The sequence below is a fragment of the Drosophila guanche genome, unplaced genomic scaffold (genome assembly GCF_900245975.1).
Source record: "Drosophila guanche unplaced genomic scaffold, DGUA_6, whole genome shotgun sequence".
NCBI classification, from domain to species: Eukaryota; Metazoa; Arthropoda; class Insecta; order Diptera; family Drosophilidae; genus Drosophila; species Drosophila guanche.
Genome location: NW_022995743.1, coordinates 3862313 through 3878774, shown reverse-complemented (window position 1 = coordinate 3878774; position 16462 = coordinate 3862313). Strand labels below are relative to the sequence as shown.

The following is a 16462-nucleotide window of genomic DNA, read 5'->3' as shown; positions in this document are numbered from 1 at the left end:
AAGAAAATTAGACAACCTTGTGGAGAATAGATGGATGAATTGGATAAAATTATTGTTTAAGCTCTGAGATTCCTAAAAATCTATTATTATTAAACAGAACATCAAAATCGAGAAGAATGATTTAACATTTGCGGTATATTTAAAAAATGTAAAGGTATTTTCAGTGTCGTGCGGTATTTTGATCGATACATCAGCTAGAAAACACGTTCGACGTAACACATATTTAAGCAACAAAGTACAAAATATATTATTTTATTTTAAATTGGGCCACAAAATGTCTGTGCGAGCAATTGGAATACTAGCTCAGGCGCGTCATTTCTGCCGCCTGGGTGGTGTGCTGAGGCAAAGCAATCGATATGCAGTTGGAGCCTTGAATGTGGCACTGGGAACGCAGCGATCGCCGGCCGGTAAGTCGTCTTCACTGCCTCCGTTTCGGTCAAGGGCCACCCGTTTTTTACATAACTCTGGGCCATGCTTTTAGATCTGTCCTGCCGCCGCTTTGCCACGGAGACCAAGCAGGCAGATGCCTCCGTGGACAAGCACGAGTTCCAGGCGGAGACTCGCCAGCTTTTGGATATTGTGGCGCGTTCCCTTTACTCGGATCAGGAGGTTTTCGTACGCGAGTTGATCTCGAATGCCAGCGACGCACTGGAGAAGTTCCGCTACACTGCACTGAGCACTGGCGAGGCCGAGCTGTCCGGCAAGGATAGACCCCTGGAGATACGCATCACCACCGACAAGCCGCAGATGCAGCTGATCATCCAGGACACGGGCATTGGCATGACCAAGGAGGAGCTTATCAGCAACCTGGGCACCATCGCCCGCAGCGGCTCGAAGCAGTTCCTGGAACAGATGAAGAACGAGAAGCAGGCGTCCGATGCAATTTCCAACATCATTGGACAGTTCGGTGTCGGCTTCTACTCGGCCTTCATTGTGGCACAGCGCGTGGAGGTGTACACACGGGCAGCCACGCCCAATGCTCCCGGTCTGCGCTGGTCGACTGACGGCAGTGGCACCTACCAGATCGAGGAGGTCCAGGACGTGGACCTTGGCACGAAGATAGTGCTGCACCTGAAGACCGAGTGCCGTGAGTATGCTGACGAAGACCGCATCCGCACCGTCATCAAGAAGTACAGCAACTTTGTGGGCTCTCCCATACTGCTGAACGGCAAGCAGGCCAACGAAATCAAGCCTCTGTGGCTGCTGGATCCCCAGAGCATCAGCATGGAGCAGCATCACGACTTCTACCGCTTCATCAGCAACAGCTTCGATGTTCCCCGTTTCACACTGCACTACAACGCCGATGTGCCCCTTTTGATTCACGCCCTGCTCTACTTCCCCGAGGGCAAGCCCGGACTGTTCGAGATGTCTCGCGATGGCAACACGGGAGTGGCTCTGTACACCCGGAAGGTGCTCATCCAGTCCAAGACCGAGCACCTGCTGCCCAAGTGGCTGCGGTTCGTGAAGGGCGTCGTCGATTCCGAGGATATTCCCCTCAATCTGAGTCGCGAACTCCTCCAGAACAGTGCCATCATTCGCAAGCTGTCTAGTGTGTTGACCTCACGCGTCATTCGTTTCCTGCAGGAGCGCGCCAAGAAGCAGCCGGAGGAGTACGAGAACTTCTACCGTGATTATGGTCTGTTCTTGAAGGAAGGCATCGTGACTTCCAGCGACTCGGCAGAAAAGGAGGAAATAGCCAAACTTCTCCGATTTGACTCCTCAAAGGCGGATGGTGCTGAAGGACGCATGTCCCTGGAGGACTACTACACCTCTGTCGGACTTGAGCAGAAAAACATTTACTATCTGGCGGCGCCGAACCGTGTCCTTGCCGAGTCCTCGCCCTACTACGAGAGCCTGAAAAAGCGCAACGAACTTGTCCTCTTCTGCTACGAACCGTACGATGAGCTCGTGCTCATGCAGCTGGGAAAGTACAAGCAGAAGAATCTGGTCTCGGTGGAGAAGGAGATGCGGGAGGATTCCAAGGATCCCAGTGCAGCCACTGACTACGGCGAGGGCAGCCTGCTGCGCTCAGAACTAGACAGCTTGATACCCTGGATTCAGGACGAACTACAGGGCCAAGTGGTGAAGGTGAAAGCCACCAGCCGCCTGGACACACATCCCTGCGTTGTCACCGTGGAAGAAATGGCTGCCGCGCGTCACTTTATCCGCACCCAGAGCCACCAGGTGCCGGAGGCGAACCGCTTTGCCCTGCTGCAGCCGGAGCTAGAGATTAATCCAAAGTGAGTTTCACTCTGTTTTGGGTTGGACCCCTCCTAATCCCTCTGTTTCCGCTTTTCAGACATCCCATCATCAAGAAGCTGGACAAGCTGCGCGTTAGTGACACTGAGCTGGCCAAGTTGATTACCAAGCAGTTGTTTGCCAATGCCATGGTCGGAGCCGGACTAGCGGAGGATCCTCGCATGCTGTTGACCAACATGAACGAGCTGCTCACAAAAGCGCTGGATAAATACTAAGTTAGGCAGCTAAATCCCCAAATGTAAATCTAGACACACTCTACAATATTGATTAATTAATTAAATAATAACAATTAGCTTCGAATATAATTTGAAAATACATATAATTTTTAAAACTGTTTTTCGCGATAATGGAAACCGTTTCCGGTATATTATTTTGCACCGGATTTTAGCTGAGGTATATCAGTATTTAATGGCATGTTGCATACTTTTTTGGTATATTCCTAAGGGTTCAAACAGTATTTTTGATCGCATAATCCGCTGTCACACTATTAACCACCAATCCGCCCCCGTGACTAAAGTTTATAAAAGCCAAGAAAAATATCTCGTTGGAGTTCAGTGCCGTTATCCGCAACAAAGCGTTAGTCGCCAAGCAGCCAGCAGCAACCCGAAAGAGGCCAGCCACAGAGCAGCACATTGCTTTTAATTAGATTTCTAATCACGTGAGTGTGAACAAACAAACCAACGACCAAAGGGTCATGTGAGGCCCGAAAACTAAGAAAAGTTCATCTAATCTACATTGCTCCTGCGACAATTTTCGAGTTTGTACAAGCTTTGCTGCAGCAAACTGCCACGACGTGCACATACACACACGAACATCACTGAGCCCCAACGGCAATGGGATCGTGTATGTGTGTGCGCCTGCGCTGAGAGCGCAAAAGTAGAAAAAAAAAACGAGGAAAATTAATAAAACAATATGAAACGCGAAATTGTCAAGTTTTTGAAAGGAAAGCAGACTTGAAAAACTTCCATGTGCCTTGTTCTATGCGTGTGTGTATGTGTTACGTGTGTGCGTGCGTGTATTTTTCCAGTCCATTGCCAATTGAAGTTACTTCTTGCTCATGTGAGCGGCAGCACATCTTGTCATGCGCTCACGCTCTCACTCACACAGGCACATGACACCACACACACAGGCACTCAACTCTCGCGATAAAATTCAATAATCGGACGAGTCTCGTCTTCCTAGTCTCGTTTCATTTTGCGCGCTCACTCGTCGTGGAAGCAGCAAGCATTGTGGTTCGCAGAGCAGCGTAAAGAAATTTTTTTACATATATGTACACCACATATATTGTATATATAATATAAATACTTTGTTTCGACTCAAAGCAACGCATACCTACCTACATACAAAGAACGCGCATAACCTTTAGCCGTGCAAAACGCCGAAAGAAAACCAAGTGCAGTCAGCAGCGAAACGAATTAAAATCTCGTTTTTCATTTGTAGCCTAAAACAAACACAAAACAAAGCAAAATGTCTTCGGAAGTGTCCAGCGATAACCCCATCTATGGCCCCTTCTTCGGTGTTATGGGCGCAGCCTCCGCCATCATCTTTTCGGGTAAGTGTGAACCACTAAAATTAAACATCCTCCTGTTCCGAAAAAAATCGAACATTTCGTGTGGCGTAAAAGGTGGAAGAGGAAGAGTAGGAGAAGCAGAAGGCACCAGTAGCTGCGAAAACCAATGCGTGTATGTGTACCGCGAAATAGCGGCAAGTGTGTAGTCCATTGAATACAGATAGATGGTTGTACGCATACAAAGAAGAAGTTCTTTGCGCTAGTATGCGCGTGACTGGCAGAAAATGTACCATGTTTTAGCCAGAAAAGTTGGTTCCATCACATAGAAAACACCATGCAGATTCTATTCACTTTTCATAGAAATTTGGCAGCTTGTAATTACGTTTTATTTGCAGTGGCCAAATTAGAAATTTCGTCTTTTTCTTTCAACATGCTAAAAACGGCATTACTCACACACCGACACACTCACACATGGTTGATGTGAGAGCAACGATTCTCGCTCGCTTGCGCACTCTCTCGCATTTGGCATTGGGTGAATGTGTGTGTGTGTGTGTGTGTAAGAAGAGTTACTGTTTTTTGTGAAGTTTATGAAGCTCGCTTTCCTTTTCACACAACAGTCACAAGACCAGAATGACAGTGTTGCCACATTTAGTTTTTTTCCCATCATTTATTGGTTAGAGTAGCAGCACGAGCTCTTGCTAGCACAAGGGGGCAAGGATATAATGAGTGTGATTGATTGAAAATATGGAGCCCAAAAAGTGTCGGCAAGACGGGGGCACGTGTCACTATCACACTGACATTGTAATGCACAAAATCCCTCCCCCTCAGCAGACAAATGTTTGGCCCCATTCCTCTTAATGTCCACAAACTTGTGGATCTATTGTTTTCCCCCGACACCCCTGTGGGTAATCACATGCCAAAATCGCTGAATGCATGATCAATCGTATCCCTGTAGACATCACATGCCCTGGGGTATGATCGTTTTTTCTAGCTTATCAGAGACCATTCATTCTGTATTTACCTTACTGATAAGTGGCTTATTTACCAATTGACTTGGCTGATAAGATAGCAAGTGCTCAAGCGATGTGATGTGGTGGAAGTGGATGTATGTCGCAAGGCATCATATGAAAAGAGTAGCAGTAAAGTAGCACGCGCTATGCCGGTAAGAAGAAGGTGGCCCAAACCCCACAAAAGCAAAGGCTTTCCACAAATCAACTAATTTGTGACGCAATTCTTATGTCATGCGTCGGAAACTTGTCTTGTGATTTGCACCTTCCCTCCAGCCCCTGCCATTCTGTGAGGTGGTGGCAATCAAGAGGAAGGTTGCCCGAATGTTTGCTTGGTCTATTATCATAGTAGGTCCGTTGATACGCTGCATGTACAATCCCCAGCAACAGAGATATCACTCCCATCCAAAGTGCTTATGTAATTAAGTCAATAGCATAAATCAATTTTAAGCTTTTGTTCAACGATCATTTTCCCGGCCTGGCAACGCTGTCCTACTACACGATCACATGAGCGAGAATTCCAGTTGCTCTTTACTCTCTACCCCCTTCTCGCACTCCAGCTCGCAACTGCAGTTAACTTTTTCAGCTGACTGACTCATTGCCGATTTCCAAGCGAACGAACAATGGGCGTTGCTTTCCGCTTGCGTTTATCAGAAGCTGAGGCGCTAGCTGATGTTCCACATCCTCCTCTGTGGCTCGGGTCCAGAAATACACCGAGTGACACGAAAATCCTTCACACAATGACACAGCACACAATCCTACGCCCGCCTGCGCAATCGCAGTGCCCGAAATAGTAGTAGATATACACAGAGAACAGTAGTAAGCCCAGGAGCCGTCTGTGGGTGGGAAGTTAATTATGTAAAAAATGCTATACCACACCGACAAATTTGTTGCTACACGTGACTGTCTAAGCATTTAATTTCTATAAAAAACATTCCAACAGCTTCATTCTATAACCCTGTCTTTATGTGTGTATATTTGTATGTATTTTTTCATGCACCGTATATTTTTGTGTGGGAGCGAAAGCAAAACGTGGCAAATATAAAAGATGACGATGTGTGCGTGCATGAGAGCATGTCTTTCTCTATTGCATTTTAATCAATGAACCTGGCCCAGCCCGCGCCTCCCATGCATCACCCTGTGTTGAGTACATCACGGAATTGGTTCTACATTTATCTTATCTGTTTATACTACTCCTTACTAATTCTTGTCGCACCGAAGATTATCTGAACAAATGGCTTTGGGACAGAGAAAGACAGACAGACACCCACCTGCAACGGTAATTTGTACATGCTGTTGTATCGCATGTTGGTGCATTCCTCTGGCCTCTGGCTATGCCTTTGACTTTAACTTGTCTACAACAAAATGGCACTTGTTTCTCTCGACGACTCTCTTTGGTTCCGGCTCTCCCTCCTCATATTCTGCTGCCTTGCTGTTCGTTCACTCAACTGTGACGCCTTCAATTTGTTTTTTTTTTTATTCGTTTTTCACTTGATGCTGTGTTTTTCTTGCTCTTTCTCTCTCTATCTCCCCCATTTTTATAATTATCTTTGAATGTGCTGGCAGTTGTTGTTGATTATTGTTCTTTTGTCGCCAGTGCCTAGTCCCCTTCCTCTTACTCCCAATTCCTTGTATTTCTCGAGCCCCACAGTATCGTCTGCGATACCGTCTGTCGCTTGATAAATGCTATATGCAGAGGCATGTGTATTGTATGCATGTACATGTGTATTAGTGAATGTATGAATAATTGAAATTCATAGCCAATAGCTGTAGCCGTAGCTGTTAGCAAACAAACAAGTCAATGCCACTCCAACTTTTTAAATTATTTGCTGATTTAAATGCGGCTTCGATACACAGCAGTGCGTCAATGCCAGCCGCAGGCGCTAAAACATTGCCTGCAATGTGTGTACACACTGGTCCACATTACGGTTGAGGCTGCGCTTACACGCACCGTGCTACAGTCGGGACCCGATATATTGTTGCTAGATGTGACAAATTGAGAGAAAATTAATCAATTGATTCATCGTAATTCTCAAAGTCTACTCCACTCTTATTTGTATCTATTCAAAATAATTCTACACTGAATTTTGTCTTTATTAATTGCAACAATTGGACGTAATGCGGGGCCACACAACGCACATTCAGATATGCTCGTATAGAATATACCAGTTTCATATCTGTGAGTTAAACACCACGACCTTATGAATGTTCGAAATAAAAATGGTTTATTCAAGTTCATTCTGGTTTTCATTTACCATACTCGACCATTTTCCTGTTTCGTGACGTAGCTGGCAACAAATTGAAGAATGAAAATGTGTAAATGCTTTATAAGAATTTCCCTTTGATTATATTCCAATAACTTGCTTTGGGAGGAAAAATATATAAGTTAATTAACATGAAATCACATGACTGCGATGAGTAGGGCCCGCTACTGTGGCTCGTGCTCTCCCGCTCAGATATGGTTTGCGTTCGCACTGAATACAACACCCATATAAGCGAGTATGAGTATTTAGCCAACCATTATTGCTATTGTGTGTGTGTGTTTTAATTCGATTTATTAGCTCTCACGCTCAGAGACACACACTCACACAGGCAAATACCATTGACCGCCATTTGAAACTGGTTTTGCACTTCAATTAATGCTTTGCAATACATAGAATCGCTCCCCCATGAGACCTACCTGGCAAATTGGCACACGGCACTCTCGCCGCCCATGTTCCTCTCTTTTTATATTTCCCTTGTGTAAACTTTGGCTTGGCCTTATCAAAATTTTGCCTGACTTTCGGAATTTGACAGCTAGAGAGAGAGAGAGAGAGCGGTTGTTATACTCAGCTCCAAGGGAGAGCGTAATTCATGTGAAGTGGGGATCGTGGGGGGTTTTTTCCATCGAAAACCGACAGTTCAAAACGATCATGTGACTAACCGCTTTCTGCTACGATCGCGATCAGAATTGCTCAAATGAAACAATTGCCATTATTTTTTGGGGGAATGCTACAAATATTGCTCGAAAGCGAGAAGTTACATAAGGTAGATATTTGTGGATTTGGTGTTACCCTTTTTTGTTAGTTAGATAAAGCGTTGCCACACCTTTTGCCTTGGAATAACCAGTGTGACCAATGGTAGTGGGAGAAAGTTGCATCTGATGAACTTGAAACTAATTTTATTCTTTCTCTTAATTGTTACAGCTCTCGGCGCTGCTTATGGCACTGCCAAGTCTGGTACCGGTATTGCTGCCATGTCGGTGATGCGTCCTGAACTGATCATGAAATCCATCATTCCTGTTGTCATGGCGGGTATCATTGCCATTTACGGCCTGGTCGTGGCTGTGCTGATTGCCGGCGCGCTGGAAGAACCCTCAAAGTACACACTCTTCAGGTAAATATTCATTGGAATTCATCCACTCATCAGACTACTAACCATTCCAAAAATGTGATTATCCAACAGAGGGTTTATACACTTGGGAGCCGGTCTGTCGGTGGGTTTCTCCGGCCTGGCAGCTGGATTTGCGATCGGCATCGTGGGAGATGCCGGTGTCCGTGGTACAGCACAGCAGCCCAGATTGTTCGTCGGCATGATCCTGATTCTCATCTTCGCCGAAGTGTTGGGTCTCTACGGTCTGATTGTGGCCATCTACCTGTACACGAAATAAATCAATCAATTCAACCACACAACAACAACAGCAAATAGACAAACAGTCCCAGCAGTCTGCGCGGCAACACCAGCAGCCGCGGCAGGATCGGCAGGTAACATCAATCGTAACATCAGTCCCACAGCAGTGCGCGTGCGGTGGCTGTTCCGGCGACGACCGTTTGTATATAGCAACAAGATTCAACGTATCGGAATAAAGTTCGTCGACCGAGAATGGCAAGAGTACCGCCGCGTGTTGCACCCACGGGACAGTGCCTGCTCGATCCACTATGGGTTGCTGGCGCCTGGTTTAGCTTAGTTATTTTCCGTTCAAATTCAACCTTTAACAAGGAAAACAATCTGCAGTTAAGTTCGTAAAGTTGTAATAATTATGAGTTTTGCTATATCAAGAAATTCTCCTCTTTTTATCTTATTATTTTGCGCTCCACATTTGTGTGCTCTTTGTTATTTGTTTTTTCCATTATTATTATTAAATAATGTTTAGTGTATATGTAAAGTTCGTTAAACAAAAGAAAAACTGTAAAGAATCAACCAACAATTGTCAAAAGAAACTTGCGGCCTGTGGCCACGCGGCCGCACCAGATGAACAAAATAAGCGAAAGGGCCCCGCAAAAAACAACCAACAAAACAACAAACAAGCAGGAAGCAACAACATCTGCTTCAGCTGCCCCAATGCAACAGAACTCGTCTCCTCGCTCTACCCCCCTGCCCGTCCGATATGCCATCCAGCTGTTTGGGCGCACCTGCTTGCAGGTGGAACCTCACAACAGTCGGCTGGTGTATCACATGGGTCCAAAGGAATGAGGAGGAGTTCTGTTGCAGCTGGACAGCGATTAAATACTTGGCAATACTTCAACAAAGGTCAACTGCAACCAACTACAACTACATGCAATCATTCACACACACACAAACTCATATACAATTACCACACACACACACACACACACATACAAAAAACCAACAAAAACGTAACTAAGTCCTATGTTTATTTTTAATTATTGTTCAATTCTAAGAATAATACATTAAAAATTAATAATAATAAATTATATATATATATAATTATGATTTTTTGTGATAAGAGACGGTAATACAACAATTACGGTATTGATATACATAATATATACAGAATATATATATATATATATATATATATAGAAATGAGAAGAGATCAAGAAATCATTAAACTTATACATATTAACATGAGAAGTTGTTATAAAAAACAAACGTACGAAGAAAGCAACAAGACAACAAACAACCAAGAAACACAACAACAACCAACCTTTTCCGCTGTTATTGTATAGTAAAGAAATATAATTATATATATCAAATATATATTATGTATAAAATATTAACGAGAAATTGTAGTAGCAAAATTATAAACCAACAAACAAAAGTCGTGCAAGCAGAACCCAAAAAGGCGTAGACGGCGGTTGCAGATGGAACAACCCCCAATCCCCTCATCCAACAACCGGAACAACCGAGAACATCCTCCAATCATCCAAAACTAAAGTCTACGAGAAAATCCAACAAAAAAAATTGTAAAATCCCACAAATTAGAAGTTATGTGAGCAAAACACAAACATTAATTAACTTAAAACCTATCGAAAGCGAGACCATCAAGCCATCGATCGATTTGTATGTGGCATGCGGCAAGCATCAACAATAAGTTGTTGAGGGAGGCGTTACAGACGGCTCGATCGCCATGCCCGAGAAGGCGACATCAACCCCTGCCCGTCGCTCGCCGATGCATTCATGATGCTGAGAATGCGGAGGTGTCCGACCTGTGCAGGGAGTCGCCTTTTCGTGGCGTTGGTCGTGCCGACTGCACCTACCTCCCGCCCCCACAATTATGCAAAAACAACAACAAAACAGGCACAAAAAGACAAACAAAAAACACACACACACCTCGAGATCTACACAATTAGCATTTGTACATAAGAATGTGTCGTACCGCTGATCCATTCCCAGGTCCTCCTCCGCTGCTCATCAAAGCTGCAGCGCCCGTGTCGCGTTCACTTTGCGGAGTGGTGGCGGAGATGCCTGGCCTTGGAGCAGGTGCGATCGATCGATCCATTGGTTGACAACTGTTAAACGAGCAAATCCTGTGTGGAATCCGTTTATATGTATTTTGTTAAGATTATTGCGATCAAATTGTGTCACGATTTATTATTGTTATTTGTGCGTATGTGTTCCTCCGTATTCCCACTCTGTATACACACGACCCCTTACCTAACTACCTACCTATGTGTAACCCATATGCAATCGATGATTAGGTTTTAGAACTGTAACTGTGTATTCGAAACAACATCCGAAGCAAGCAAACAACCAACAACAGACATTGTATGAAATAAATTGTAATTTCTAATTTCCAAAAAAAAACCTTGATGTGTTTTCAAAGGGTGGGATCTGTGGGGAAAGTTTTCAGATTTCGCTTAGAATGGGGCTGTAAAAGCATTCTTCAAGGAACAAAGATAGTTTTGTTTTTTGTCACAGGAAGCCATGGCACACCCAGAGCGGTCCAACATTCACCGACTGCTGTCTACTCTGAGTTACTTTTTAGATCGTTATATAAGTTAAATATCGATCGCGTTCTTGTTTGTAACCGAGATACCGTTGCCTTGATTACGTATCCTGTCCATTTTTAGGTATTTTTCCACGCTATAAAATGAAAAGAATGCCATTCCAGATCACAAAAATGTACTTCAATTATAGCTGGAAATGAACATTGTCACCATTAAAAATATATTAATATTCGCTTACGCACCACCATCAAACTTAGAGTTGATTTTACACTCCGGATGCAGATACTTTCGACAATGCAGACCGAGCTGCTGCTACTCCTATTTCTCTGCTTCTGCCTCGACAAGAGGCAAGTGGTAAGCACTCAATTAGGGAAAGATTCAATAACGTTAGGAGTGAATTTTTACCCATAGCTCTGCGATGATCAGTTGGTGTACAAGTTGACGAACATCGAATGCCAAGAAAATCCGGATCGGGTAAAAAATATATCCTGCAGTCTGAAAGCGATCAACTGGAATAGGGCGATCGCCAACATGATTTAAGACTATATAGATAGATGACTATGCCAATCAGTGGAAGCCTTTCCTGGTGGATGTGTCCGTTAACGTAAACGGAGTTTTCTGCCCTACGGTGTCATCATGTGGAAGTGTTCGCAGCGATTCACCAATGTGAACCACTCCTTCCCGATTTCGGTATGGTTTGTGGTCTTCGCTCCCTTCTCCATTCTGTACTCTCGTTTTCAGGGCCATCTCTTCGCTCGCAATGGTTATTTGGACACATCCTTGGTACCACCCTTTTCCATTGGCATCTACCAGCTGAGTTCCGTTATCGTGGATAAGAACTCTACCATCAGCGAGCACATAGGCAGCGTCAAGTTCCATATGCAATCCATGCTGACGGTGAAGAGCAAGAAGAGACCCAAGCCGTAGAAGCCGGCTGGACTCTTTTCGGAATAAAACTGACAACTGCAACATATTTTTTTTCTTTCTATATATTTTCATTTCTCAGCGCGTTTACATGTTCTGTTCTTCGGGTTTCAGTGTCTGTTTGAGTCCACTTGTATATACTATGCCACGTGTGTGTGTTCTGTTCTGTTCTGTTTTGTGTGTATATTGTATATAGTTCATATAATATATATATATATATCTTTTCTTTTGATTACATTAGTTACATTTGAATCAACTGCAGTTGCTGGCTCTGGGATCTATAACCTGCATCTGCATCTGCCCGTATGGATACGAATGTTAACTCAACTGTTGCTTGGCCATAACCGAAAAGACAAACACACGTACATGTGCATGTGCACAACATCTGCTACTGTACGTCTGCTATTGATGGATTCATAATTGATTTCCCTCTGCAATTCATTAAAGCGGTTGTAATATTAATCTTTATTTTTATGATATATCGAATACATGTATATCTCGCACTGGATAAGTCCCGTTCCTCTATGTACACAAACTAAAACAGGGCAAAGCAAAGGTTAGGGCAGGGCAGGGCAGCGAAACTCCCTACCGAAATGATCGGAGTCACGTACTCGTAATAACTGTATAACTGGAGCATGGCTTATCCTACACACTGTATGTATGTATGTATGTATGTATTTGTGTATATGTGTATATGTGTAGACTGACTTGACTGTACGGTATATTAGCAAAATATGGAATTAGCCTACGTTTGTATGTGTGTGTCCTACGTGTCTATGCTTTCCCTTGTTGTTGTTGTTGTTCGTTCGTTCGGTTCTATCGGTTCCTGAATGCACTTTTTTCTTTATGAACTGTACAATACAATACTATACAATACAATACATTACAATACTCTTTGTTTTGCTTTAGAAAATTCGTATCGAAAAATTCCTTTTTGTTTGTGTTCTCTATGCTTGCAAAAATTTGAGGTAGTTTTATTTTATTTGAATTTCTTTATCTTTATCTTCTTTTTTGTTCATCTTAATCTTTTTCCTTTTTCCTTTCCTTCCGTTTGTGTTTTAGTTTTAATTTCTCTCGTTTTGTTGTTGCCATACAAAAGCCTTGAACAATTTTGGGTGAAAGGCATCGAAAGTGGAACCGAATGGAAGAACTAAACTCGATCAGCGATTACAAAGTATTATGTAAAGTATTGCTTTCCATACACACGATCAGGTTCTATAAAAGCCAGGCGGGGGCCATATACATACACTATACATACAGGGGCGCACATAGATTTGTGTATATATATATTTGATTCTGGTATACAATTATCGGCTAAAACTAATTGGGGCACAGAGACGCATCTACACTATCTCTAGACAACACTCAGATAATCAGATGATAATATTACTCGTCGTATAGCTATGATACACATATCGCTTTAGGGCAGTTTTATGGTTTGCAACATATTGAAAAAGGATTGCCATTGGGGAAGGAAGTCATCTCATGGCTGACTCCTTGCACACTAAATATTATCAGTTCAGTCGTTCCTAACAACTGTGGGTTCATGTTGTTCATCCATTTGGATGAAAATCGACACTCCGAATCGCCTGCGAGTCTGCCAAAGTACTTTGAAATAAATACTTTTTCCGACTTTTTACGCGTTTTCAACCTTCGAAATTTTCGAAATATTTGGCAGTGTTGAGTAATTGTTTTTTGTGTCTTTCTCTCGTTTTTCGATTCAGTTTACGTTTTTGGTTTTACTTACTTTAAATTCACATTTAAATTCATTGGCGTCGAGCAAAAATTATAAATTACGTTTACTGTTAAGGCGAATTTTTGTTTATATTGTATGTTATGTATGTGAATTGAGTGTGTGGGTTTGGGTCTGGGTCTGCCTGCCGTTCAGATATGTACATGTGTAAAACCAACAGCAAAATCAGTGAAAACGATACAAAAGATAAAGATAAATCGTTCTAATGCGTTTGTGGGTGTGTTTTTGTATGATGTGTGGCTCTGCTGCTCCTTTCGATAACTTTATTTGCATAGTTCGTTTAATGTGGGATTGGATTGTGTTGTTGTTGCCTTGGCCAGGTTCTAAATGATTCGTTTAGGCGTAGCTTAAAGGGTTTAAGAGCGAAACTAGTTAATGATATTTTTTATATGTATATATATATCTATTTATAATGTTATGTACAGACTGCTCCTCTTGGAGACGAGTTTTGCATGGGATTTTTGCACTAACTTAATGGATAATCAATCGTCAATCGATCGTTTGGGGCTTGTTGTTTGCATTGCTGTTCGAATTGAGTACAAAATGTTTTACAAATATTTGATGCAGCTTTCTTTGTAGCTTTTGTAAATGCTTCAAGTCTTGTGTCCTTCTTTGCTTGTTTTTTCTCCACTTTTTGCTCTCGCTTCTACTCTACTTTAAAGTTAACCCTTGGACCACCGAGCGAGCCGTGGGTTGTGTGTGCGTTTTTTGGAAGTTTTGGCCTGGTCCTAAAGTTACGACTAAAACAATGGGAACGAAACGAAACGAAACGAAACTAAATGAAAGTAAAACATGAATACACGAGAAACTAATACAAAATACATTAGAAACAAACAAGTCTTGTTCACTCCACTCCACTAACACTACCAAATAGTAGGCTATGGGTTGCTCCATCAAAATGTACAATTAACTAAGGGCTAAAACCTACAAACTAGAAACGCTACAACTTAAGACATTTTTGTTCATAACAGTTGCTCGAACGCGCGCGGGTGGGTTGCGATAAGGTGGCCACAGTAACTGACTCGGATCTCTTACATACGATAATGTATGTATATGCGATAAATGTATGTATGTATGTATGTAACTATGTACAATGTACAGCGAACAAAGAGGATGATCGATGATCAAACTGAACAAAGCGTAGGCCCTGGTGGTCTGTCTCTGATATCTGCACCCTAAATGGTGTGTCTGTCTGGTGTGTGTTTATATAGATCTATATAGTACGATATATGTGGTACGATGGCTTAAACTTATAATCGTAGAATATCTATTCTAGTTGTCACTGTTTACTCGTTTGTCTCCTTGCTACTTAATGAATACTTTTTTGCTTGTGGTTCTGTTTCTCTTATATGGGCACCAGAGCATCCGTTGGCACCACGGGCACCATCTTGGGCGGCTTGCGGGGATGCTTGCGGCGCTGCTGCATCTGCAGTTTGGCAATGCTGAGCACCTGCTGGTAGCTGGACACAGTCCCACTGCTGGCAGTCCTCGAGCTGATGGTCGCAGAGATGCCATCATCCTCCTCCTCCTCCTCCTCATCGTCCTCTTCATCCTCTTCCTCCTCGCAGTCACTGGCACCCAGCTCCTGCAGCTCGTTCACATTGTAATCGTCGGCAAAGAGCTGTGCATCGTAGCGCAGCCTATACGCCGTGCTCAGCAGACTGTCCACGCGTGTCTTTTCCGCCGGACGCATGTGCTTGATGTGCAGCACCTTCGTGTGGCAGCGCGTCCGGTTCGGACACTCGGGCAACCACTCGTCCGATATTCTGTGGAAGAGAGAGGGATTATGCATTGTTAAAGACAAATATCCATCAAGCTGGACTTACATCTCGCGCGGGGACCAGCGCACGAAGCAATCGTGTCCGCCCTGGCTGTTCCGCCTTCGCATCACGCACTGGCCCTGGAAGGTGATGGCCTGGGCGCCATTGGTGAGCGTGCTGATCTGGCGCAGGCGATGCTGCAGCCCCTCCATGATGCCCGTGTCGAAGAAGTCGAACATGCGAGCTGCAAGAGAGTCGGTTAGCTGTCGGCCAGTCTTCGAGTGCTTTGGGCGGGACCCACCTGAGAAGGGCTGTCGGCGGTAGCGCAGCTTCTTGCCATTCTTCCGCAGCTGCTTGGGCACGGGCGGGTCGGAGGTGCGCTTGCTGGTGCTCTCCTTGACGTTGTCGGTGGCATTGAAGTGATTGTTCACATGCTTCTGCAGTGCCAGCTGTAGGAAACGTAAGGTTAAAAGGCAATCCCTAGCTAAAGACTGCAGCTCAAAGCATTTACCTGTGAGCCGAACCTCAGGCCGCAGCCCTCGACAATGCACTTGAACTGCTTGGAGCCGCCGTGGGAGAGAACGTGGCGCTCCAGCCAGCGGCGCGAGCAGGACTCCTTGTTGTACACCTTGCAGCCCACCCAGAGGCAGGCAAAGGGCCCCGTCTGGGTGTTCACGTGATGCGTCTGCATGTGGTCCAACAGCTTTGAGTTGCTCTCGTGCTTCTTGTTGCACTTGTCCCAGTAGCAGACGCCGTCGTGCCGCTTCCCACCCTTGCCGCCGGCCCCAGCGCCTGCCGGGAACCGGATGGTCTTGGGCTGCGAGAGTATCGGCGAGATGGCGCACTTGGGCAGGCTCTTGCTGGCCGCTTCGGCCAGGGCCGTGTCCACCACTGTGTCCGCGCTGCTTGCCGGCGTGGGGCAGGGCGAAATGGAGTCTGGGGAGTCTGGAGCAACGTCTGGGGCGGCGGGCGAGGGTGCGCTGCTGGCCAGGGAGTTGCTGTCCGAGACGGAGGCAGACGCGGATGAGGCAGTTGTGGGCGGGCAGGCCGAAACCGACTTGGCAGACCTGCAAGAAAGA

General features: G+C 44.5%; 4 protein-coding genes across 5 annotated transcripts in view; 3 read left to right on the top strand and 1 right to left on the bottom strand.

The window, feature by feature from the left end:
* The first annotated feature begins 187 nt into the window (after positions 1 to 187).
* LOC117583537 (heat shock protein 75 kDa, mitochondrial) lies at positions 188 to 2574 on the top strand. The gene is made up of 3 exons (XM_034271930.1): positions 188 to 407; positions 482 to 2240; positions 2300 to 2574. The coding sequence occupies exons 1-3, from the start codon at positions 275 to 277 to the stop codon at positions 2472 to 2474; spliced, it is 2067 nt and encodes a 688-aa protein (XP_034127821.1). The 5' UTR covers positions 188 to 274; the 3' UTR covers positions 2475 to 2574.
* Positions 2575 to 2761: 187 nt separating this feature from the next.
* LOC117591442 (V-type proton ATPase 16 kDa proteolipid subunit) lies at positions 2762 to 9370 on the top strand. Of its 2 annotated transcripts, none has more exons than XM_034284711.1 (4): positions 2762 to 2917; positions 3700 to 3811; positions 7962 to 8151; positions 8221 to 9370. In XM_034284711.1, the coding sequence occupies exons 2-4, from the start codon at positions 3727 to 3729 to the stop codon at positions 8423 to 8425; spliced, it is 480 nt and encodes a 159-aa protein (XP_034140602.1). In that variant the 5' UTR covers positions 2762 to 2917; positions 3700 to 3726; the 3' UTR covers positions 8426 to 9370. The 2 variants fall into 2 exon arrangements, with proteins under 2 accessions (XP_034140602.1, XP_034140611.1); XM_034284720.1 differs by lacking the exon at positions 2762 to 2917 and adding an exon at positions 3383 to 3505.
* Positions 9371 to 11240: 1870 nt separating this feature from the next.
* Positions 11241 to 11873, top strand: LOC117592346. Its single transcript, XM_034286039.1, is given in 5 exon segments — positions 11241 to 11300; positions 11358 to 11479; positions 11481 to 11545; positions 11548 to 11636; positions 11688 to 11873. Coding segments are annotated over 5 exon segments (522 nt in total).
* A 934-nt stretch (positions 11874 to 12807) lies between these two features.
* The window catches only part of LOC117591401 (zinc finger protein jing), a 121308-nt gene continuing 117653 nt past the window's right edge, over positions 12808 to 16462 (bottom strand). Inside the window, exons 3-6 of the mRNA XM_034284652.1 lie at positions 15895 to 16450; positions 15685 to 15832; positions 15450 to 15627; positions 12808 to 15389 (exon numbers count right to left, since the gene is read on the bottom strand). Of these exons, the coding sequence (XP_034140543.1) occupies positions 14969 to 15389; positions 15450 to 15627; positions 15685 to 15832; positions 15895 to 16450 (1303 nt within the window). The 3' untranslated portion in view covers positions 12808 to 14968. The remainder of the gene's footprint in view (positions 15390 to 15449; positions 15628 to 15684; positions 15833 to 15894; positions 16451 to 16462) is intronic.

Excerpts from the sequence above, each read along its gene's own strand:
- LOC117583537 (XM_034271930.1), top strand. The coding sequence starts at position 275 with ATGTCTGTGCGAGCAATTGGAATACTAGCTCAGGCGCGTCATTTCTGC. Across the intron at positions 408-481 it reads AACGCAGCGATCGCCGGCCG|ATCTGTCCTGCCGCCGCTTT; the intron begins GTAAGTCGTCTT and ends CCATGCTTTTAG. Across the intron at positions 2,241-2,299 it reads GAGCTAGAGATTAATCCAAA|ACATCCCATCATCAAGAAGC; the intron begins GTGAGTTTCACT and ends TCCGCTTTTCAG.
- LOC117591442 (XM_034284711.1), top strand. The coding sequence starts at position 3,727 with ATGTCTTCGGAAGTGTCCAGCGATAACCCCATCTATGGCCCCTTCTTC. Across the intron at positions 3,812-7,961 it reads CTCCGCCATCATCTTTTCGG|CTCTCGGCGCTGCTTATGGC; the intron begins GTAAGTGTGAAC and ends TAATTGTTACAG. Across the intron at positions 8,152-8,220 it reads TCAAAGTACACACTCTTCAG|AGGGTTTATACACTTGGGAG; the intron begins GTAAATATTCAT and ends ATTATCCAACAG.